General features: G+C 46.9%; 3 protein-coding genes and 1 non-coding gene across 5 annotated transcripts in view; 3 read left to right on the forward strand and 1 right to left on the reverse strand.

Moving 5' to 3' along the window:
* The window catches only part of LOC135822278 (uncharacterized), a 25,907-nt gene extending 24,581 nt beyond the window's left edge, over positions 1–1,326 (forward strand). Inside the window, exons 12-13 of the mRNA XM_065335009.1 lie at positions 49–487; positions 742–1,326. Coding sequence (XP_065191081.1) covers positions 49–487; positions 742–813 — 511 coding nt within the window. The 3' untranslated portion in view covers positions 814–1,326. The remainder of the gene's footprint in view (positions 1–48; positions 488–741) is intronic.
* On the reverse strand, positions 1,230–11,335 carry LOC135822279 (uncharacterized). Its single transcript, XM_065335011.1, has 7 exons — positions 10,299–11,335; positions 8,763–8,853; positions 7,432–7,599; positions 6,227–6,460; positions 4,930–5,436; positions 2,701–4,345; positions 1,230–2,047 (listed from the first exon to the last, which is right to left on the reverse strand). The coding sequence occupies exons 2-7, from the start codon at positions 8,845–8,847 to the stop codon at positions 1,969–1,971; spliced, it is 2,718 nt and encodes a 905-aa protein (XP_065191083.1). The 5' UTR covers positions 8,848–8,853; positions 10,299–11,335; the 3' UTR covers positions 1,230–1,968.
* Positions 11,336–16,075: 4,740 nt separating this feature from the next.
* LOC135822282 (oxysterol-binding protein-related protein 9-like) overlaps positions 16,076–25,392 on the forward strand; it is a 40,786-nt gene continuing 31,469 nt past the window's right edge. For both annotated transcript variants that reach the window (XM_065335014.1, XM_065335015.1), the window contains exons 1-8: positions 16,076–16,234; positions 17,603–17,628; positions 19,106–19,214; positions 19,710–19,760; positions 21,488–21,569; positions 22,996–23,084; positions 23,504–23,573; positions 24,910–25,079. In XM_065335014.1, coding sequence (XP_065191086.1) covers positions 16,163–16,234; positions 17,603–17,628; positions 19,106–19,214; positions 19,710–19,760; positions 21,488–21,569; positions 22,996–23,084; positions 23,504–23,573; positions 24,910–25,079 — 669 coding nt within the window. In that variant the 5' untranslated portion in view covers positions 16,076–16,162. The remainder of the gene's footprint in view (positions 16,235–17,602; positions 17,629–19,105; positions 19,215–19,709; positions 19,761–21,487; positions 21,570–22,995; positions 23,085–23,503; positions 23,574–24,909; positions 25,080–25,392) is intronic.
* Trnav-cac (transfer RNA valine (anticodon CAC)) lies at positions 19,292–19,364 on the forward strand. The gene has a single exon. It is a non-coding gene; the product is annotated as a tRNA-Val (tRNA).

Here is a 25,392-nt window from a genome sequence, read left to right on the forward strand (position 1 = left end):
CCGAACGGTAATATCGTGTCAAATGCGTTGTTCTGTTCTCTGCTGCAGGCCGTTCAGGAGAGACAAAAAGCTGTGGCTATTTCATGACTCGGATAACTTACTTGAAATGTGCATCCTGGCACTGGTCACTATGCTGAGTGTAGTTGACCTTGTGCAGAACGATGTGATGGAAGGCGATTCCCTTGTGCAGTTCAGTGACTCCAGTAAACCGATCGTCTTTGGTATTGTGACTGCAATAGCACTGGCTATCGGCCTATACCCCTTCCTGTGTAGCTGGTGTAATAGTCTCAGGCGACGACCTCGCAACACAGCCAGAAATGTATGCGTCAACGATTACAGTGATGACGAAGACGGTGATGAAAGCAGACGCCACGGTAGGGTGTATGAAATGCCCGCTGCTGGTGCTGTTCGCATGCAACATGAATCACCGTGTGCCCCAGACAGTGGCAATTCTGCGGAATCATCTGCTGACAGGACCCCAGTAAAGGTATGGCTTAAAAAAACAGATTACTCTGAAATGGTGGTTTGCCAATATTTCCAATGAACAAACATTTTCCATCAGTTGTTTTCATTCGACAGCACTGTAGTAAGTTATGCCCTTGATAATAATCCTCACTGTCACTGTCACTGTCCTCACTGTCCTCACTGTGCTCACTGTCCTCACTGTGCTCACTGTCCTCACTGTGCTCACTGTCCTCACTGTGCTTGTTTCTGTTCAATCTCTGTTCAATCTCTGTTAAGCGCCGTGTCAACATGGATATAGCCAGAGTGAGGACAAGTCTCAGAGATCCCCTCCTAGCTGATCAGTTGTGACGCTGTGACAGTTCTACAGTAAAGGACTTCAAATACTGACATTGACCATTACAACAAGCTCTTTCCTTTTTACTTACTTACTGGAATGCATGCACTGAGTAATGCACTGGCATTCATGTGAATACACTGCAAAACCATTTGGGTACACATTAAAAGCTGTACGTTTTGCGAGTTCAGACGATACAAGTTCATGCACTGTGGATTCTCTTTTCTTTTCCCTTCCTTGATCCATTTACACGTAGGTATCCACTTCGCTCTGTATCACACATTAACGAGCATGCATGCACACATACTCGTTAATGTGTGATACAGAGCGCACACGACCACCCATACACATGCTAGTACGTGCACATGCGCGCATGTATACAACATATGCAAGCATGTGCAACACACACACACAAACTAAGAAAGCCATGTTGAACCCAATAAGTAAATTTGTATATGATACTACACTACAGTCATGACATTTTATCTTTTTTTTTTAATTGCCACTTCTAGAAATCAATATGACAATATGAATTGTAAGGGAAGTGAGCGATGGTGAAGCCAGTCTTCACAGGGGAGAAATAGGAGTGCTCAAACATAGCGAGCTACATTGTATGTAGCCAGTTACGTGTGTGAATCACAGGATCTACCTGCTGCCTGCTCGCCTACTAGATAATGTTATAGTAATAATGATAGATGTAGACTATGAGCAGGAATAGCAAGAAGCCTTACAAGGGCGCACAACCGGCATCGATTAGCATATCTATGCTGCGATTATGGCGAGAAATCTAAGAGGAACTGAAGCTACCAGTTAGACTACTGTATACACAGGACACGTTGAGCACGGGGCCGCTAACTCTTCAGCCTGCCACACACACACACACACACACACACACACGCGCGCGCGCACGCATCCTCATTAGCGCACAGACATGCATAAGCATTCTCTCTCTCTTTCTCTCTCTCTCTCTCTCTCTCTCTCTCTCACACACACACACACACACACACACACACACACACACACACACACACACACTCCAACAAGTGATGTGCTAAAGCAGCGTAATAGCACGGACGAAACCAAGAATAATTACAAACCATGATCATTGTAATGATGTCAGCCATGGTCAGCACCGCAGATAGCACAACATCTCTGATGTTCTCTCATCTTCAGACGATACCTGAGTTAGTGCTATTGCTGCTGAACTCTCTCATCGGTGTGTCCTCAAAATCCGAGCTGAAGTTCGTTCTGCGTAGGACAAGACAGAAATGCTCTTAGTAAAGAATGCCATTGTGTGGGCATCATGGGTACATGTATTACAGAAAATAGTCAAGCTCTCAAGGATGAGAGCACCCAGTGCATGTGCATTCCTGCACTGTGGCATTGTTGTAGTAGCCTTGTCACTTTCGTACTGTCTGAAGTACACTCTACACATCATGTATGAACACGTAAAAGCAGTAGGTAACAAGCGTCCCCATGGACGATCCCATGCACAAGCAATGAGTTGACAATATCAAGGAAGACATCAAACATCTGAATGTGCCAATTCATGAATGCATCAGCCTCACCACCAACAAGCTACTCTGATTTAGCGATCATTGACAGATGCATGGCCCCATATCGGATCTGCTTTATGCGGGCAATATGCCACCTAGAAAAAGGGGTAAGCTACAGCATTCGGCCCTGTACAGATTTCAAGTTCATCATCCATCATGCCTGAAAATGACTAGAACCCTTTACCCAGAGTGCATTTGACGCCCAGTAGCCTGGCCGGCAGGGTGCTGTCCTACAATTGCAATCACCGGGTGCTGGGCCCGAAGTCCCGCCCGTGAATCCTTGGTTTGCAGCATGCATGAACATGCTGACACTGTGCACGGCGAAATGCCGCCGGTACTACTTACATGATCTCATCATCCGCAGACACTGGTATTTTGCCGGTGTTGTGTGACGTCTTCACATAGATAATGATAGCAGCAACGACGGCCATCACTACTAAGAACGCCACCAGAGACATCACTGCAATGGCGATCACGTTCATGCGGGCCATGGCGGCCGCTTCTTCATCATAGCCGTCGTCGGTGGAAGTGGTGTTGCCAGTGCTCTGTGTGGGTGTTTCCATGGCATCAGTACTGTTAGTAGCTACGTCCGTGGGATAGCCGGGTGGATAGTGATGTCCTGGTTCAGATGTGTCCTGACTGCTGTTGGTAGTTGTCGAGTTGGACTGTGTGGTGGAGGGCTTGGAGGATGCACTGGGTGATGCACTGGGTGGTGCACTGGGGGATGCACTGGGAGATGCACTGGAAACAGGAGTTGTCGAGTTGGACTGTGTGGTGGAGGGCTTGGGGGATGCACTGGAGGACGCACTGGAGACAGGAGAAGGTGAAACGGACTGTGATACTGGGGGTTCGGATGTTGTCCCTGGCACTACTGCAATGCTCCGTGCTGCTGTGCGTGAAGAAGAGAGTAGCACGGTAGCACTTGATGCAGATAACAGTGGTGTCGCTGTTGATGCAGATAACAGTGGTGTCGCTGTTGATGACAGTTTTCCACTGGTGCTGGCCCGTGACACAGCAACTACAGACGTGCTAGCATCGGCAGTGCTGGAAAGGTGAGATGGGAGCTTTGGTTGGATGGAGGATGACTCTGGCCGTGTTAGTGAGGAAGACTCTGAATACGGTGGCATGACAAATGATGAACTCCCTAGTTCTGCAGACATGACCGATGACTGAACAAGCTGAGATGACATAGGAGCAACGCTGCTGGAAGATGTCATATCAGCAACTACCTGTGAAGGCATGATATCAGTGACAGAGGCAGCAACACTGGTCACTACACTTATTTCAACGGACACTGATGAGGATGAGGAAGCTGGCAGTGCTGATGCCATTTCAACCTGGGTAGCAACCTGATCACTGGCCCTTAGAGAGCTGCTAGACAAACTGAATAGATTCGCTGAAGCAGAATCAGAGAGAGCAGCTGAAGGTGACACATCTGAGAGCAGCACGGTATCTGTTGTACTCGTCGATGGTTCGGAGTATAGTGATAGGGATGACTGAGAGGAACTTCCCATTGAGAGTTCGGCAGTGGACACATCTGAGAGCAGCGCGGATGGTGTCGCACTCATCAATGGTTCTGAGTATAGCGATATGGAGGAACTTCTCATTGGGAGTTTGATAGTGGATGAACCAGTTGCTATCGTAGACATCTCGCCTGTTGAGATAAAGTTTGAAGAAGTTGCCTGCATGCTAAGCAAATCAGATGATATTATGGTGGAGTCACTGATAAAGCTTGGGAGCACTGCGCTACTCTCTATACCCAGAATGGGTGTTTGTGCAGCAGTAGTAGTGCCAGACATAGTGCTATCAATGTAGCTGAACACAGAGCTGTCCATGGAGCTGAACATGGTGGTATCGATAGAGCTGAACACGGCGCTAGATGCTGGACTTGGTACAACTTCACTTAATGCTTCCGTACTGCTGGCAGCAGAATATGCCGTAACAGTAGGTAGGGCTGTCGAGCTGGGCATTTCTGTCGGAATTTCAGCATCTGTAGAAAGACACAGATGTGGATGTAGAACCAATTCTTACGTAACTGCTTTTTTCACAATCAGAAGTCTACACGCATTTTTAGGCGAAAATCGGAAACACAACTTGAAGTCGAGTGAGTGCTCTTTCAAGTTTCTGTGTCTCGGAGCTGTTAGTATTATCAAGAGTGCATATCCCCTCCCCATCCCCCTGCCCCCCCCCCCCCCCACACACACCTCCAGAATGTGCAGCTCTGATCTATGCCCACAGGCCAACATATTCCAGAATCCAGATCTTCACCATTGCTCTTATTTGTAGGTCTGTCAAACAGGATGAAGCGAGGTGAAACTATCGTATTTTTAAAAAAATAGTTGGGCAGGGGTTTCTATTATGCTTTGCCTTCCATCTAGTCCTCACACACTGAATGCACAAGTCACGCACAGTAAATGTGTTAGGACTTGAGCCATGTTTGGTGCACATCGGTGTCAGATCCGAACAAAAATGCAGTGCACCTGGATGCTACGAGGCTCATAGAACTCCAATCATCAGTGAAGTTTGCTGAGGTTCTTCCAATTCGGACATGTAGCAAATGCACTGTACACTCACCTCGTTCACAAATGTACTGTCTGGAGTGACTGCACTGTGTTGCCTTCCAGAATGCACAGCTGTGCTGGAACACCATGGCGATGCACATGAGTGTGTTTTCTTCAACACTCCCTATGGCCAGGATGGGCATGGAGAGGTTCTTCTGGCATTCCGTCGCTGTGCCACCCTGCACGATCTGAATATGGTCGACATCAAGGTTGGAGCCGATGAATGCTTCCAGCGCGCGGTCACCAGTTGTTTTGTCAACAGACACGTTGAAACGTGACGTGATCCAGTATGCCGATGCTGCACGGTGGTGCGTGGGAACCAAGTCAGTATGGACTAACTGCTGCCATTCCACCAGGGCATCCATTGATGCCAGCGTGGCACCTCTCTGTGCGCATTCCGAATGTGCTTCCTCCCAAGTCTGCTTGAACTTGTCGCTGCCCATCGGTGAACGGAAATAGCAACGCCCAATTGGCTCATTGAAATCAGCCACCTTGAACCAGCCGAACGGACATCCACTCGCTGCACACGAATAGGAAATTCCAAGATATTGGATAAGGAGTCAAACAGGAATGCAACGGCAATTTGGTCTAGAGACACTACCAATGTCGCCATGGAGACGTGGAAACCTATGAGGAAGTGTCGAGTTCACCAAAGAACATGCACAGCTTTGTTAAGGATCTTCCCTCCAATTTGTGTGTGTGTGTGTGTGTGTGTGTGTGTGTGTGTGTGTGTGTGTGTGTGTGTGTGTGTGTGTGTGTGTTACGAACAATATGTCCTGAGAACGCTGCAGCTTCCACTGCGCCCGCTGCAACCGCTGTGTGCTATTGTGCCAATGCCTGAAGCGTCACAAGTGCAGCCGTGGCCCGGCCAGAGCAACCGACACAGACCGTAGCTCCTTCTGCATCGTTTGCAATTGCAGCCGGCGTTTCAGTAGACCACAAGACCTATCCCGGCATCGCCCCTACTGTTCCGAACCTGCTCAACCCCCATGGGGTCCGCATAGCCAGAATATGGCAGCGCGTCCAAGGTCCAAGATCCAAGGTCCAAGGTCCAAGGTGTGTGTGTGTGTGTGTGTGTGTGTGTTACGGTGTGTTTGTGTGTGCGTGTGATTGTGTGTGTGTGTGTGTGTGTATGTGTGTGTGTGTGCGCTTGTCTCCTATCATTTGCAGAATAGAAAAAGTGGAGCTTTGAGAAACGTTGATACTCCACGTGATGGTGAGTTGCCAGTGGAAAAATGAAAATACTTCCAAAATAGACACCGGTTACAGAAAAAGAAGGTCGATGGCACTCTTTTTTAAAGTTTACTCACCATTCTGACTTTGCTTCTGCTGCTCGCAGGACAGATGTACTGACTCGTTGCGTGTCTGCTCAGGGCAGAACTGACATACGTCAACGCCATTGTCGCCCGAAGGTAGCTCTATGTCAGGGTTCTGTGCTGCCACCTTACACATGTCCACACAGACAGTGTCATCGCAGCGGTGCACACCAGTAGGCAGGGCTGCACCGTCTTGCTCGAACACCGCACATGGCGAGAAGACAGAACCTACGGAAGTCACAGCACAGCACAGCACAGCACAGCAGTTAGAACACATTCTACATCACAGTCCATTAGGGCCTCAAAACTATGACTAGGGAAAATTTTGCTCCAAAACCCATATTAATTTCAAATGATCTGGGTTTGCAATCTGCGTCTGCATTCATTTTGCCATGGTCTACATGCAAGCAGACGCAGTGGGATGGTCTAGGACCATGACTGATAAACAGAGCGACTTACGACCGGGGTTTAAACACTAGTGAACAGGTAAAGCAAGGCCCCAAGTATTGAAGGTGGACTTTTAAGCCGTAAAATACAGTGCTGGTAATTCAAGCTGTGTGTTGAATCACAGCTCGGCTAATTGGGAACTCCTGGCCTGCCACGAGGGTAACATGGATGCAGTGAATTAGATTTTTGGTCTTTGACCACTTTATGGTGGGTCTAATCTATTCATCTCCCGCTGCTTAGGAGCTGCATATGCCTGGACCTTGATCCTGAGCGATGATAGCATTCCTATGGATGCAGAAGCCTCAGTCTGACTGAGTCTCATGAGAGTCGTGAAATTCATCGACCTCTCATAACTTTGTAAATCCGGGCCTGGCCCTATTCTTTGGACTTTTCTGTCCTCTAATGTTGCAGTTAAGAAATGCACAACGTCAGACAGTGCCGGACGTACAGGTGTTCCCACTATATCTACCACTCATCTACCACTATGCGTGCGAGGCTAAAAGAAATTTGCATCATATCCCAACATCATAATCGGCTATCCCCTGAAACTCACCAGTATTCGACTTCGGAGAAATACAGGAAAGAACTCCTCAACACACACACACACACACACAGACACACACACACACACACACAAACACACACGCACACACACACACACCGGCACACGCACACACACACACACACACACACACACACACACACACACACACACACACACACGAAAATCATCACCCAACACATAACGTTACCTAGCTTGCAGACTTTCGGGTAGACACCACGCGAGTTAGAGTACCGTTCGCTGCAGTCTTGCAGCAACGCTGTACCGCAAATATCATTCCGTAGCACCGTCTCATTGCTACTCAATCCAGCCGAACTAGGACAATTGAATTCTACCTCTAGCCTTTCAGTGCATGATTCTGAGATAGAAAAAAGAGAAAGACAGCAGGAGCAGCAACAACAACAACAACAGCAGCAGCAGCAGCAGCAACGGTTATTCAATCAGGCGGAAGAAGGAATGAACTAATAATTTGCTTTTTAATATCCACCTACCACCAACGCACTTCTAATATACTGGTTCATTATCCGAGTTCTAATAATTATACTGGTAAACATTGTTCATGCCTTGAAAAGTCATCCACATTTTCCAAAGCATGGCTCTCCTCTGCTACTCCCCGGGCATTGCTAATATACCTTGAATTACTCCCACATCAATGATGAAAGTTTCCATTTGCAGTTGCCATCTAAGTATATGTCTTAGCAAGAGCCTGAAGGCTGCCCTCTTTTTTTAATGTTATACTTCGAAGTAGCATTTTCGTCTCTGAGGAAACGTTTGTTAAGCCTTATTTCGACTATATTTGAAGAAAATAATGCCCATTGCATCCCTACCGCTAGCACTAAGTGACCGGTATTGTGCCCGCAGGATAGTGAACCCTCTGCTTGTACACAGGTAGGTAGCAAGCTGAAAACTATATATGATAGCAAGTGAACAACTTGGCACATTCCCCAGTAAGTAGTGGCGTACATAAAGTTCTCAATCCCATTACATAGGTCCTACAAATTGTAACGACAAAACTTCTTTTTTTAAATTGTCAGTGTTGTGTATGGCTAGATACGGATGATGCCATCTACATCTACATCTACATCTGTGTTAACTGTATGGTGTTTACTCCAAGCAAGTCTGTTCTACTTATTGATGTCCTGGTATATAGATTGGTGCCCAATGTGGCTATAAAAGCGAAATACCTTCTCGGAAACAAAAACCTGTAGCACGGGTGTGGTAAAGAGTGCATGCACTGTTCAATCAATACAGCTAATCCCAGGCGCTGGCATGAATATGCCACAGGCAGCAGCATTTAAAAAGAGCCTCCGTCCTTACACACACACTCAAATCCCATCCATACATGTGCATACACACATATTCACACTCTTCAAGTACAGTGCTGGCAACTGAAATCCGACCCACTGAGCGGCGGTGGGTTCACATTCTTTGCGATGTAAGCGCACCGCTCAGGGGGTCGGATTTCAGTTGCCAGCACTGTACAACATCCATACCGATTGCAGTAGCCATGGCAGAACTTACGGGCAACTATACTCGTGGATGATGCTTGTAGAGCTATTAGTATGCAGAGGACGACATGGGGAGAGTGCTGGCTGTGACTGAGCATGATTCACTGAGCAGCAAACATACACATACATGACAAATAAAATAATGAAGACACTGTGGCATCTGTATAGATGTATAGATCACAACAAAAGTCCGCCCACTACGGAGTATTACAAATAGAAGCACATTCGGAGGCTCCATGTGCTTCTCATGTGCTCTGGATTGGATTCATGAGTCACTGAAATTGACATCAGGAAGCATTGGCTCCCACATTGCAAGCAACCAACTGGGTGCTATCGTTCTACTATTGACTGCTACTGGTGATGATTACAACAAAAAGGTTGAAAACATGCCAATTTGTAAACTGTTTATCAATACAGTGCGCCTATTTGCTTATAACACTGGGTTTTCACAGCTCATAAGTCTCTGTCTAGAAATACACAATGGAAAATAGTTTCTCTGCTGCATGCTTTCCTCTGAACATAATTCCATCAACCATTCCCACAGAACTACACACATTCCTTGCATCATATCTCGAATGTAGCAGCCACATGTGACGTCACGTAGACCTACACCATACATGTCCATGATGTAGATCCCAAACAAGTGACGTGCTAGGACAAAAATGTGAGTACCCAGAACAGGCCCCAATGGTACAATACTGCATATCAATAATGGTTGTGCTAGGCTGTCAGAGTACTACAAAAAAAAGTAGTATGCTAAGAGCATTGTGGTTCAGTCCAGCAGTCTGCCACATAATGACAATATACGGTCCAGCTTTTCACGTTGCATCTGCCACCGTGTCATGGTGTTAGAGCATTAATTTTGTTAGAGCATTGTGATTTCAAATTTGGACTTCACGGAGAATTTCAAAGTGTTAGGAAATTAGAGGCCACATGCCACGTACTGCTCTTTCCTCTCCGAAACTCAACACTTGCAAGCCAGATATGAAAGAAAGAAAAAAACATCAGTCACACCACCGAGATTCAAACCAGGGACCTTGCTATTCGCGAGCAATGGTCTATCCAACTGAGCTACAGGTACGACTCTTATCCACAGTGATGGTAAATCTATCCTTCTCAGAGCATTGTGGCTCAGTCTAGAAGCCTAGCACATTGACAAGGTACCATGGCATGAGTACCCCCCTTTTTATGTTGCACCAGTGTAGTACAACAACACTGTCTTATCACAGCAGTGCAATCAGTGTATCTAGCTTCTGAACAAATACTTGAGCAAACGTAATCATGGTAATACACTTAGTACTAGTAGTATTGTGTTATGTGTGCTACTTGTATGCACAGCATGGCAAGCCAAATACCTGCTGGCGAGGGGGTATGGTAATGTTTCTACTTCCAAGACTGAAGTACTTTGTGCAGAATCTTGCAGTTGCATGGTGCTTCTGATAATTATTATCATTACATCGGAAGGAAACGCGTGCGTGCGCGTGCAGACAGCACTACAATCATTATACATACAAACCACCAATGCTGACAGCGACACAGTACTCCTTACCTTCCTGAATGAGGAGTTAGCTTCTTCACCGTCCACGTGCGGGCAGGTCAAAACGACGAATGCGCGAAAGGTGCAGCGACCTTCTCGCACGCACGCGAGACAAAATTACTTCTTGATATCGTCTTTATCGATCACCTAACTAACGTCACTTGTAGCGCGGCGTGTGCACTCTGTACTTGAAGTCTACGCGCACTGGAGGGAAGAGCGCCGCTCGAGTACTAGAGTAGGACTAACGTCCGACTCTCCGAGTAACGACTGTGCCCAACTGGGCTAACACTAGCAGTTCAGTACTTCACTGCACAGGCTTCCGAGTTCTGTCGAATCACGAGAAATAATCTCTAGCGCGTTGTCTCGTCAAACTCCACAATGTATTACCATGCACTCACCAGTTTCAACTGTGAACTAAACGTAGCTATCTTGTTCTACCTCAACCTTCAAAATTGCCCTTTTGGAGGAAAAACTGAAACCGTTCCAAAGCCTTCGTTGCTTCCTCGCGGGTAAGAATACAGTCATGTACAGGCGCGCATACGCGGTGGACACCCTTGCAACTGAAGTGGCACGCAAACCTGATGTTGCATGTGGCAGTCAGTCTGTGTCGAGCAGGTAACTGGTTTGGGGTCTGCCATAGCATCGTAACGGTCGTTCGCTCTCGGTTGCTGCTGTTGTCGCCGGTCGGAGCTGTCGTCATGTTACTAGCAAAGCAAGGGACCACTAAGTGTGCCCAGTACATGCACTGTACCGCAGCGTTGCGTGGGAGCCGCGAAGGCACACAGTCACACGCAGCGACACACAACACTGGCCGTTCCGCTGAGTTGCGCTGGTTGACGATGAAGTAATATGGATGAAGGAAACGTCGGCGCGACCACTTCGTCTCTACCCGGTGACACTAACCAACACTTCAGTTCAGTACAGCTGACTCAAAGCACTCCTCCTGAACGTACACAGGTACATTTTACAGCTGACGGAACTAGGCCACATTGCCACGGAACGCCTTCACCCTGAGTCGGTCTGACCACACAGTCGCGATTTCGCCCTCCAAAAGGCAAAAAGGCTCCATGCCACACACGCCTGCTAAGGCAAGGGTTTGTCGAGACTAGACTGGACGTCGTGCGCGTGCGCGCGAAAGAGAAACCTTTGTCTTTGAGTTTGACTTTGAGATAGCCAGATAAGGACTGTGTGGCCATGTTGACTGGCTTGAGTCAATGCAGCATGCACGGAATCACCACCATGCACAAAAAGGCTGTAGTGTATTGCCACTATTGCCAGTATGTAGACAAGCTCAAGCACATGACATTGACGCGGTGGCACCTCTGACAACAGTCATTTTCAGGATGACATAATCTATGAAACGCGAGTCTTCATTGACTTCAATCTCTTCATGCAGCCGTGGTATGGCTGTGGAAGTGTGGATTCGCCTCGTCCTTCCTGGCGACGGTTGTCTTTTAGCCTACTTTCACTTCACTTCACCTATGGCTAAGGTCCAGTAAGGACGGCCTTTACTGCCGATAAGTTTGTAGGGAGAGACAACATACACGTACGTATACAAAGTCATGTAATTGTCATGGTTCTCGCCAAAGCGACAGAGCCGGGGCTGTGCCCTCCTTCACTTTTGACCCCCCCCCCCCCCTTGAGTCAGTGCATCCCATAATCATTACTCACCACCGATATGAGACCATCTCATTCTCATGGCCGGTTCAGTGGCCGATGAATAACATGTACATGTACATACACTGTACATGGAATGGATGTACATGTAGTTGGTCGGTTGCTTGCTGCAATGCTGGTGTTGTTGAACGTAGCGGCAAAATGGCGCCACAAAATTGAGGCAAAATCACAAAATGTTGGGCTCGATGAACGACGATGATCCCCCCCCCCCCCCTTCACCTTTGTTCTGGCTAGTAGTAGCCTACTACTAGTATCTAGTACTAGTAGTACTTATACATGCACATGTGCATGTATAAGTACTAGTAGTACTTATACATGCACATGTACATGTACATGACACATGTAAATAAGTATAACCCTGCATGTCATGTACATGTGACTGTCATCGTTTGTCTGCGTCGGCACAAGGTTTCCTGGAATGACATTACAATTTACATGTAGTTGTGTTGTGCAGACTCCGTTTTGTCAGTGCTCCACGGCCACAGTGTCATGTACATGTACGTTGCTTCCGCGATCCGCAACTTCGGCTCTTGGAGGCAATTTCATTGTTGGCTTTCTGATTGTGTGCAGTGTTTGCGAGCGCTATGCAAAACTCAGTGGACACAGACCTTATCAAATCCTGGCGTAAATTTTGGTATACAACCTTACAGTAGGGTATATTTTGGCCGAATGGCATACCCATGAGGGTCACGTGGATTGCCCATGCCCGAGTCCATGCAGGTCCATGTATTATTATATTTTTACACGTTGTAGGAATGGAGAGCGTACTAGTAGATTGATTTCAGGCAACGAACAGAACTAAAATAAATCAAAAACAAACAACAGGCGGAGGACATACTGTGTGCTGAGATTGAGAATAGTGCTCATGACTGCAACTAGGGACTGAGTGAGGAAGTAGGAAAACGCTCCTTGTCAGACTGCAACCATAATACCGTATTTCCGCAAATAAAAGGCCGTCCTCGTTTACAACGCCTTCCTCGTATGTATAAGGCCGGGGCAGGGGGCGATTGAAAAAATAAAAGACCGTCTCCGATTAGAAGACCGGGCCTACTAAACGAGTCTTTGTTCTTTGGTGTTAAAAATAGAAGACCGTACTCAAACTGTGGGGAAAAATAGAAGACCGTGCTCAAACTGTGTAGAAGAAAATGGAAGAACGGGGGTAAAACTGTGTGGCGAGAAATAGAAGACCGGGGCCAAACTGGCACTTGTGCCAGTGGTTGTGAGACTTGCCCACTCACCCCCACCGTTAGGCGCTGCATCTGCCGCTAGGGTTTATCGGGTGTTAGCGGCCATCGTGAGTTCCCTTCGGGAACGGATACGATAATTTACTTTTACTTTTTTTAAACTGGGTTGAAAGAATAAAAGACCGTCCTCCAATACAAGACCTTCCTCGATTATGGCCGGGTTAGGACGAGATTGAAAAATAGTAGACCGGCCTACTATTTGTGGAAATACGGTAAACCACCGAGTGTATTCTCCGCCTCCTCAACTGTACACGCGTTGTGTACCAGTGGTGTACCAGGTGTACTGTGATCATGTAACATGGGCTTGGTGGCTGATGTACGAGCTCGTAGATCTGCATGATAGCGTACATCTACGTTCGTCCTAGTCTCAGTTAGTAATAGTAATTTTTTCTTCAGACTTTTCCCGTTTGTCTCTTTCCCTCAAAAGCAGTTAATAGTATATCATTGTCTTTCTTTATTATTTTCGAGCTGGGAATGTGAACATAGTAAAAAAAAAAAAAAAAAAAACACAACGCGCGTCCCCCGCGCCCGGCGCGGCTACAGTAGGCTACGTCTTTGTGGTCCACTTCACAACAATAACACACACAGAAGTCTCTGCTGTGGAGTGTGAGCACGGTGTGGCACGGTGGCTCGGCAATGGCTTTATTAGTGATATGACTGTACAGGTTCCTGCACGAGTACGAGGGCAGTACCGCGGAATCCAGCCCGCGCCGCGATAGCGGCAAGGGCTGGATGAACAGCGGTACTGGCCGAGTATGAGTGACTGGAACGTGTTTCCCGTGTGCACCCAAGCCAAATAAAGAGATACATGACAGACACACCTGCATTGTGTTTTGTGATTGTTTTCTGGTACAGTTTTTTGTAGTAGTCCATAGTGCTTTTTTTCTCGCGGTGCCATGCCTGCCATGCGCCATTGACATTGTCGACTGGGCATCGGGCATTCTGGCTGTTCTGTTCCTACGGATTTTTCCCACGTCTTGATCGGAAACCTCGGCAAATTGCGCGGATCCTGCAGGTTGCTGAGCATTGCGCGCTTTGGTTGAGGCTCATCCGGCTCGTCCAAGATCTCCTTCGCGAGCGACTCCGCAACTTTCAGTCTCTTCCTCAACTTTTCGGAGGAGCTCATTCAGATCGCCAATATCGTTCAACAAAGGGGCTTCTTTTCTCCCAGTTCCAGATCAAATGTTGGAGCGCCATGATGACAGTTGTGGTTCCAAACAGTCGCTCTTCTGCTTTAGTTATTTTATTAGTAACCAATGAAAGACCTTGAAGTAGAGAGTTAGTCCAGTGGCTACTGCCGACGGGCAGTGGAATCCGTTCCTGCCCGTCGTCAAGTGACGACGGGCAGTGGGATCCGTTCCTGTCCGTCGTCAAGTGACGACGGGCAGTGGAATCGTTCCTGCCCGTCGTCACTTGACGACGGGCAGTGGAATCCGTTCCTGCCCGTCGTCACTTGACGACGGGCAGTGGATCCAGTTCCATCACCTTTGAGCAGGCAGGACCGCGCTTTCCAGCCCGCGCTGTTTGATCTGTCATTGGTCAACTCCTCTGTTCATCCAGCCCTTGCCGCTATCGCGGCGCGGGCTGGATTCCGCGGTACTGCCCTCGTACTCGTGCAGGAACCTGTACCATCTCCTTCCTTTTTTTTTTTTTCTTCCTTGAATAATTGTACGCATAGCATGGTATGGTATGGTATTGATTTATTTGAATTCGGTATCTCAACAGTACATTGTACAACTTGGGAAGATCCGAATGACATAGATACATAAACATAAAAGTGGAGTAGGTGCTACAGCGGATCATTTTATCGCAGATTGTGGGACTAAACTAATACCAGTATGCAAGTACACAAGAAATAAAAGCTGAATAAATACGACTGCATGACATTGGAGAAAAGCACCAATTAGAGCAAAATAAAGTGACACATCACTCATCGAAAACATTTTCAAAAAGGAGCTGTTTTAACCGGGTACATTGTGGCCCGTCATTAAGAAGGCAGGCAAGATGGGCGTTAAATGCAGAAGACGTATTGCAAGACTTCATTTCGAAGGGCAGACATAGGGCCTGATAAGAAAAATTAGCACAAGACACTGTACTGCTGCTACTGTAGTCGCACAGCAAAACACACAGAAAACGACAAAATGTTACAATGAATGTAACAACACCCGTCCAAGCTAAAGGACCGACATCCCTGCCCCAGGACGGCATCTCGAAACCCCCACGCACTCACCACACGGTCATCATCCAGCTTCAGTTCAATCACTGTATTCTTCCCCTGCAGACTCAACCCCCCTGTCACTAGCCATACAATCTGAAGCTGTATGTAATTACCATACAATGGCCCACGACGCACACACCACCCCTATGTTTTTTAACTAAAAAAGAAAAGCAGTCGTAACTGCAACATGGCCAATAAGAAAAACCAATACGATATATCGATAAACACACACCCAGAAGTCAGGGGTGGGAGGGTGGGATACAAACTGCACCAACGAAAAGCCACTGCGAAGTGACAGGAATGCGGTCCAGCACAACATTTTTGCTGACGCAAAAAGTTGTGGGGAAATCCCAAAATCGGTGCGATTTTGCATGAGCCCAAATGTTCAAGTAATTAAGTTAGTTAGTTACCCACAAAGATCGAGTCAAAGACACAAGCTTTCCAACTCCCTCCTCGCGTTGGAAAGCGTACCAGTTGTCATGGTTGTTGTAGGCTCGCGCTGTGGCGTGGATCGTGTGCTACAACATAGGCTGCTACATGCTAGCGCATATCTGCTAGCAGTAGTAGAGTCACATGTCATGACTCATGACTAGACTGCATCATCTCTGCATGCTTGAGCTAGCTGAGCTTGAAAAGTTCAAAATCCACTGCACTGTTTGTAATCATTTGCACAGACCCTATTTATCTCCAAGATTAGCTATTGAGAGTATAGCTTCCTTGCGATGGTGCAGTGAAGTATGGATCCGGCAAGTGGTGTGAAACGAGAGGGGGATGATCAAGGCAAAGGGAAGAACGGGGAGCTCGCTAAGGTAAACGTATGAACAGTGAAATTGCATTCATCGCTTCAATTCACTGAATGGATGATTTGACGAATGGTGTTTGAAAGTATCAACGATGTGTGCTTTCATTATGAAATAAATTGTTGTAGTTTCAGGGTTTGCATTTATGTTTCATGCCTTTTCGTGTCATTATTATCACCCCGATCTTTCATGTCGTGCAATTTCGAGTAGAATTCAGAGCAGTGTCACTGTGTAGACCAGTGGTGTTAAAAATAGTTCTGAATGCGCAACTATGTTGCCATTCAACAATAATAATTATTATTATCCTATCGGCATTAGTAGCATGTGATGTGAAGGTAGATGACATGATCAAGTTGAATAAAAAAAAGAATGATGAATTGAACCCAATTTCAAAAAGGATTGAAGCCATTTTCAAAATATCCATGACTGTATCTTCGTTTTTGGCTCATCCTCCCACCTTCCATTCGAAACACATTGAAAACACAGATACATGGTGCGTTAGATTATGCTGTACAAGAACAAAAATGAAAGCTGGATCATCTGGAACAGCCTTAGGGGTTGTCGCAATAGTTTTTTGTCGTCCTTGAAACGAACATCATTCCTTTTGTACCCCCCCCCCCCCGAAATGAACGGAGCTTGCTCTGCTGGACGACGAAAATCGCATGTGCAGTGTCGGTTAACTTGCGATTTTGGCTCGAACGATGTCCGTTTCCGGGACAGCAAAGCAACTTTTGCAACGACCCCTTACAGGGCCGAACCGAATGCTCAGTAGCCGGCGGTGATCACCAAGATCACTCGGGTCACTTGATCAATTGCAGATCACTGTATCCCGTACTTGGCCATGCGTTCTGTTCTGTGGCTTGAACCTGAGTATAATGTACACCACACGCACCGCATTCTTACATACCGTAAACCTATCCATATTGGGAAAGCTAAATGGCGCAAAAGTCTAACTGCCCTGGCTGCTCCAGGTGCCAGGCAGGAGCAGAGTACATGTGGAGTGCAAGTACCCATGCCCGAACACGTGAAGCGCAGAGAAAAAGTAGATGGTCCTGAGCACACATGTGTGATAACCACCCACTTGCACACGACACAATGTACCGTAATGTCGCGTATTAACGCCGGGCTTATTCCTGTTGAAGCTGATGTCAGGGCCAGGCTTATATTCACATCAGGCTTCTATTCAAACCAGGTATTTCTATGTGTGTCAACATTAAAACCAGGCGTATGTGCTGGCAGTGTATCGTGAAATTCAGGCTTCTATTTGAGAAAGGCTTTAATACAAGACACTACGGTACACACGTGGGGCTGTTTGTGATAATAGTCATACTCATTACCAGGCTTTAACGTTACCTTCTTTCTCTTGTTCTGATTTAGAGTGGCGACGGTGACCATGACATGAAGTGAGTAGTACATTGACATCGTCTGAAAACAGTATATTCATTCCGTAGTCATTTGTTGCTAGACATCTGGTGATCGGTGAAAGAATACCGTCACTTTTCATACCTGTTGATTAGAAAATTCTTGTGCGTGTGTGCGTGCGTGTTTGTGTGTGTGTGTGTGTGTGTGTGTGTGTGTGTGTGTGTGTGTGTGTGTGTGTGTGTGTGTGTGTGTGTGCATGCCGGAGTATGTGGTGTGATGTGTGTGCGGGAAAAAAAATGAAAAGACCAAAAATAGGGATTCACTGGCCAGAAAAAGTCACTTCAAATAGCTGTATAGTGTAGACCAGGCTGAATAGTGACGGTCAATTCTTCAGCCTTGCAAGCTGTTGAATGGTGCAATCCCAGCACAAGTTGCTATGGCTTCTGCCGTAGCATTGCTATCATCGCCTCCGGCGATGGGCGTCAAAGGTCAAGTGTGTGTGTGTGTGTGTGTGTGTGTGTGTGTGTGTGTGTGTGTGTGTGTGTGTGTGTGTGTGTATGTGTGTGTGTGTGTGTGTGTGTGTGTGTGTCCAAAACAAGTATGAGAATAGTAAAAAATGTTAACCAACTGAGGAAACAAAACAATTTTAAAAGCCTTGTGATACTCCAGTCACCCTTAATTGGGCGGTTCCACGACCTCTAAAATATGCGTGACATTGTTCGAAGCAGTATTTGTCGTCACCCAGTGATAATGAAAAGGGCTGGCTGAGCTTCTGTGCAGTGCCATTAACAATAGGTCTTGCTAGGGTATTGCTTCATGCACACCGATTGGAATATCGGTGTCGGGTGTGAGGTTAGCTAAGGATGCACCTGCAGATGACTTCAGTTAGGCAAGCCATTTTGCAATGTGATAATGATGTTATGCAGACACCAAGCTGCTTTGACCAGCCCTGTTTGTGATAATGATGTTATTGTCCTTCTGTTGTTTCTTGTTAGTAATACCAAGAGTACATAGCGCTCACAGTGGGCTAATCCAGTGCTGTCCTGACAGAATTTCAAGTCGATGACTTTTAATGATACAGTGTGTGGTGTTCATTTGTATCCTGGACCAGTGGTGGACACATCGCCATTTGATTCTGTACAAATTAGTGCAATGAAACACGCTTGGTCCGGTGACACTGTTGTACAAAGTTCGGAAAGCACTCGTGCATGGAGGTAGCATCCAGTCTAACTGAGTCTCACGCAAACCGTGATTTTTATTCAAAGGAGGGAGCATTGCATCTATAATATGACGGCAAGTTGAAATTTTGTCGTGACAGCACTGCATGCGGGGAGTTGCACACTATGGGGGCCGGGGTTATGCACTCTTGGTATCACCGGTGTCAGATCTTTATCCTCTAAATGGCATTTTGTTGCTGTTCTTGCTGCTGCTTTTGCTGCTGCCATTGCTGCTTTTGCTTTTCTTTCTTCTTGTTTTGCTGTTGCTGCTATGGTTGTTGTCATCGTTGTTATTTTCTAGTTCTATATTGGAGGGTCAGCTTCTAAAGTTCACCAGCATTTTGAAAGGTGGCTTCTTACCCCGATGGTTCGTACTCGATCCAGGAAATGGCACGCTGACGTATTATTTGGTAAGCTCTACAAGTCTTTCTGTACTTGCCACTCCACAAGCTTGTGCAGCCTCTTTGAAGAATGTTGTCTGTTATCTGTTTCCGTAGTGTAGTGGTTATCACGTGTGCTTCACACGCACAAGGTCCCCGGTTCGATCCCGGGCGGGAACATTTGATTTTTTTGTCTACTATGCAAGGCTGTGTGTGCCCAGATCCACAGGACGCCTTAGAATCAGTCGATCATTTTTTGTTCACCTCGCGAGCTCGCTACCATGAGCTTGTTGACATAGAAAATGACGATCGCAAAGTCCCTCCAGAGTTCCTACTCGTCGTCCTTATAGGTTGGTTCACATATTGCCGGTGCACGCCGGGAGCCACTATCGTATACCAAAATCCGACTAGAATGGGGGCCAGTGTCCAGACTACATGTTGACGAAAGAAATGGCTATGTCAACCTCTTCACATTTAGCATTGTCCCTTACACTGCTGCTTTTTATGATCATTGTGTTGATATAGAGTCAAGAAGCTCTGAAGAAAAAGGCATCACGTGGTCAAGTCGGGCTGCCAGTAAGTGGTCGAACTTTGATCAGGGCAATTTTCAATAAGTGGACTTATTATTTACTGCACTGTTAGTGTTGTTGCAACTTGTTCGCATCAGCGGGTTACACGTTGGAGCTGGAGGTTCCTGCCAACTGACTAACATTTGACTGACTGACAACTGCCGTCTGGAGTACACCAGAAGGATGCTGATCCGTACACTCGGCAAACCTGCAAGAAAGCACCACTCCCTGCTTGATACGCTGTGTTCGGGGAATTCACGCCTCATCAGTTGAGCTTGAGTAGGCTAATGAAATTTGTGCTCCGAGAGCACTGCATTATGGAGTGCTCTCCGGGCCAACACATCACTACAATAGGGATACCAACTTACCGTGATGCTCATTTCCCAGAGCGACAAACACCTCGTGAGCACCAGGCAGCAGTGTGAGTCAGGCTCGCACAAATACAGACTCTGCGGGTTGTTGACCATTTGCAACGCCGTCTCCTCTGATCATCTAGTAGCACGCCCGTGTGGGAGACATCAAAACGAACTGATATGTTGCGACTTCGGTCCAAAAGTAGTCCAAATCATCAGCTGCGGCAGGACATAGCAGACACTTACTTATGCGCCGCCTAGAGTACATAGCCCTAAGAGTATGCAACTGTGCATATGGGGTCTGGCGTAGCGGGCTGCCCACATTACGTAGCCTGAACTGGTGAATCAGCTGCGCCATTGCGTCATTATTGATCTGCTACAGTTTCCTGCTTCCAAGTCCGCTTTTCTCGAAGAGCTCGGATGGTCCTTTGAGGATGCGTCTCGCACAGCCATTGCATTTGAATTTACCGTGTTGCGCATGAAATCGTTGCTGCTTAACCATAGGAGAACTCGAATCCAAGCAGCTTGATGGTCATTTCACTACGTAATGAAGGCAGCGCCACCCAGAGCACCCAGAGCTTGGAGATCAGTGTTGCACACTCTTATAGTTATGGTCTCTAGTGCCACGACATAGAAAAGCACAAACATGCCTAAAAGAGTGCACACACAGCCACAAACATACCCATCCACTCACATCCACACAAACACATGTGTATCCCACTCAAACACACATGCTTGTGTTCACTCACACGCGGACACCCACTCATTCCCACACGCATCCGCACTTGCAGGTTCTGAGAGTTTCATCTTCGTCCGCATTTCTATAAGAACGAAGTGACGCTTTGAGTAAAACATTTCGCACTAATCCCTATCTAGTAGGGTACACTCCATCAATTTCAAGGTATGTGCAGGAGTTTGATTGGGAATGTGACGAAGGGAGTGTCTCAGCTTCCTGGAACCAACACCATTCGACTCAGTGAACAGAAGACTACAAAATTAATAGTGAAGTTTGTTCTAGATTCCGTCTCACTGTCTCTATCGCCCCCCCCCCCCTTCTCTCTCTCTCTCTCTCTCTTTCTTTCTCTCTTTCTCTCTCTCTCTCTCTCTCTCTCTCTCTCTCTCTCTCTCTCTCTCTCTCTCTCTCTCTCTCTCTCTCTCTCTCTCTCTCTCTCTCTCTCTCTCTCTCTCTCTCTCTCTCTCTCTCTCTCTCTCTCTCTCTCTCTCTCTCTCTCTCTCTCTCCCTCTCTCTCTCTCTCTCTCTCTCTCTCTCTCTCTCTCTCTCTCTCTCTCTCTCTCTCTCTCTCTCTTGTCTGTATAAATGTAAACTACACTCTCACTCACTCATTCACTCACTGGTTTGTTTCCTCTTCATATTTTATAGGGAGCACAGGTGTGTCCCTCAGAGGAGGACTCACAGACATTTTCTGTCAATGCTGCTAATGGTGAAATCTTCAAGCTGAAAGGTCAGTATGCAGCACAGTAACATGTTCTTGTCTACGGTTTAGTACACGTAAGCCTAATTGGCGTTGTGAGGCACCGCGACAGTGGCCAAAATATAGCCCTACCTTATAGGAGCAATGCAGGCAGACATCAGAATCGTTCACATCAATAGCCAGAACTGAACCTCAAGGAAAGAAAGATGTTTCTACCTTCTTTTTTCGTCTTTAGGCATGAAACGAGGCCAAAGCATCATGGCCCTGGGCATGATGGTGTACTTTTTGTTTGCGATGACTGGACGTGGGTGAAACTGTGAAACTTGAATTGAAGGTGCCCAAAATTGTCCCGGAGTACAGCGTGACGCCACGCCAGACTTGACCTCCGCTTGTTTATTTGTCGTCAAAAACAAAGTCAAGCCCGTGTGCTGGCTGCTCGAGCTAGCTGTTCCGATGTGTGGTGCACGCGTCCCTTGTGAACTAAGACAGCAGAGCTGCACAAGTGGGTACGCCGTACAGAAGGGGAACACCAACAAGGGAGAGATCCATGTGTAGCTGCTCAGCCAAATGAACAGCATTCAAGTTTCACCTGTTTGACTTCTTCCACGAGGATCATTTACAAGTACGAGGTATGTTTGTCGCACTCACGGCGAACAAATCTCCTTCCACTCCTTCGTAATTGCAACACGAAAAAAACGAAGATAGAGCCTCGCGGAGAAAGTACCGATACGACAAAAGGCTGTTGGCTTTGTTTGTTTTCTCCCCTTTTGGCGTTCTGATTGTGTACGACGTACACATCAGTGCAGCTCTGCAGTCCGAGTTCACACGGCACGCGGGCACCATACATCGGATCAGCTGGCACGACTAGCACAGCACACTGCCTTGACTTCCATACCTGCCAAGCATCTCGATTTTTTCAGGATTATCCTGCATTTTTGGATGAACTCCCGCGATCTCGAAATTCCTGTCGATTATCCCGAAAATCACTGTACAAGAAACAAGTCTTTATATTGTACTTGGAGAACTTCAGGTGACTTGTCTAGTCGTCCTTATTGATTCTGTACGGCCATAGCTGTAGTACCAATGGATCTACTAGTACTCCTTCCATGAACAGTCCCTGAAAAACCTCCGTTTTGAGTTTGAGTCTTGAACATTCGTAAAATTTAATGTGATCATCGCCACGCCATCGTCTATGATCACGAAATGTTGGTGCCATCATTTTAAGAGAAGTTGGAAAAATATTACATATCCCGAAAAACCAAGGTGAATCCCGGGATTTTACCCTAGCGATCCAGAAAAAGCACCCTCAGTACTTGGCAGGTATGGACTTCGTATTTGATGACGACTTTACGAGTGTAGTTCAAGTCTGGTGTTACGTCATGCTGTACTTCAGGACAATTTTGGGGACTTTCAATATAATTGCCTTTGTTGTTGACTGCTCTGTTGGGTGCTACAGCACATGATGCCAAGGAGAGGCAGCTATGGGTGTCGCACCTCCGACATGTCGTTGAATCCCACGCACCCAAAAGATCCATGTCGACTTCGGTATGTTGTTATTTTGTTTCTTCCTGCTGCTGCTGCTGCTGCAGCAGCTACTGTAGTAGTTCAGCTGTTCTAGGCCTCTGCCACGAGACGTACAGTAAACTGTATGCCAAATGTCGTGTAACGATGCATGCTTGATGGGCTGTTGCAGGATAGCAGCTTTAAGTTGATACATGCAGCAACATTAGAATGTGTGCAATGTGTATGCTATTGCTCCTCACCTCTGCAAGAAAACATCTCCAAGGTGAATGACTGTACTGCTTGGGACCTGGTAGCGGTATGCGATTGGCCTGCAATTATTGAAGAAATCTCAAAGTACACACCGCACACATTTAGATTATTCCATGATGGGTGTGTGTGTGTGTGTGTGTGTGTTTGCGCGCACGTGTATGTGCGTGTGTATCTGTATCTGTGTACTGCAGGGTGCTCGAACCAGTGGCCACATAGCTGCCATGCGCACGGAGAGTGCCGGGAACAGTGTTTCACGATCTGGTGGGTTTTCTGATAGCAGGCGTGTAGCACCGCCGTTGGCGGTGGTCCGGCGATGGGGGGTCCGGGGGATCTCCCCCCTGAATTTTTTTGAAATTAGGGTGCAAAATCCTGCATTCTGGGCACTTTTGGCGTGGTAGGGCGAAAAGGTGATCCGGCCAAAGCCGGACCGGCTGCTACGCCCCTGGATAGACATTACGTCTGCTGCTGCCCGTTGTCTCATTTTGTTGTTGCTGCTACTAACCCTCCTACATGTCTACTCTCGTCAGTTGACAACCCCGGGGATTTCAAAATGCTTGTCTTATAGCCAGTATTATCTACTATCCGGACTTGCATGTGCGACTTTCAGGCATCAGGGAATTTTGTTCGTTGGCTGCTAATGAGGTTGTAACCGATGTCATACTAACAAGGGTAGACCTGTACATGTACTGGTACTGCTACCTGTACTGGTGCCTGTACTGGTACTGTTGCATGTACTGGTACTGCTACATGTACTGGTACTGCTACCTGTACTGGTGCCTGTACTGGTACTGTTGCATGACACTGCTGCCATTATGGTGTACACTACTGTAAAGTGAGAAACTTTCGCTAGAGATTTAGTTCGCTGTTTTCGCCACCATCATGTATTGGTGAGGTAAGTCGCCGCAAACTGCTCTGTGCACTGACTGTGGACCACACATGAGCCAACTTGGGAGGTGGGATCGTGAAAGCTTCTCATCGTGAACCAGTGCAATTCTTCAGAACACCGAAATGATTTTGCATGCGGTGAAAGCTTCTCACATTGCAACATACAGATGTGTCTGTAATTGCATATTCACACCATGTGACTCCTGAGTCCTAACGTTAACCTAGTCAGCTGCAAGATCTAAGCCCTAGCGTGGTTGGGATGCATAACATGATCCGTGCTGCCACCCGACTCTGACTGCTAGGTGCACTCAGTAGAGGCAATCTTTCTAACATATCAGAACTTTCCAGTTCTGCCCGCCAGCTGGCATGCTTCCATCCAGAGTATGTGCAGACTGCTATTACAAATTTTGATGGATGGGCCCCCTTTTAGTGCCCTCATTTCCATTAGGGTTCCTCAACTCAAACACTCACTCGTATGCAGTCTTTGGTGCATACATGTACGTCGCTTGAAATGTTCATTGAATTGTCGGGCATGGCGCATCATCAGGGTGAAACAGAGCACTTGGAAAAGCTCATTTTGTTACAAGGCTATGAATAAAACAAATGATGCCGACATAGTACCGTGATGAACAAATGAAATAGAAAATTCATTTCTATAGGCCAAACTTTTGATGTTTTCTTTGTTGATGTGTTCTCTTGTATTGGTACCCAGCAACTATGAGTGGGCAAGGATCTCGCTCACGCACCCAGCCAGATGGAGCAGTTGGTGCTGTCACGTCTGCACCATCCATTGGCGACCGTGAGCGGAAGAAGTCGTCCAAATCACGGGAAACCTCCCCGCATGCGTCCATGAGCAAGAAGCGGAACTGGGATTTCAAGAAGGTACGAACTTGTATGCATTTGATTACCTTGAATTTTACTTGTCATCCTTCCCGCATGCAACAAGTCTACAATACAGGGGCAGGGTAACCAACTGTTTCAGTGGCCACCAACCCATGTTTGCTGGCCAGGAGGTCATGTGTACCCCCCCCCCCCCCCCCATATCTCACACAAAGTATGAATGTTTATGGTGTAACTGCTTCCGTCGGTCTTGCATGACAATTTTACGTCAGCTTCGTCGTGCCAATGTGGCCTCAGTGTTGGTCGTGGGCTTTTACGAGATTGATTTTAGTTACAAAGATCTGAATCGCGATAA

This window comes from Sycon ciliatum, chromosome 8 (genome assembly GCF_964019385.1).
Source record: "Sycon ciliatum chromosome 8, ocSycCili1.1, whole genome shotgun sequence".
In the NCBI taxonomy this organism is placed as follows: domain Eukaryota; kingdom Metazoa; phylum Porifera; class Calcarea; order Leucosolenida; family Sycettidae; genus Sycon; species Sycon ciliatum.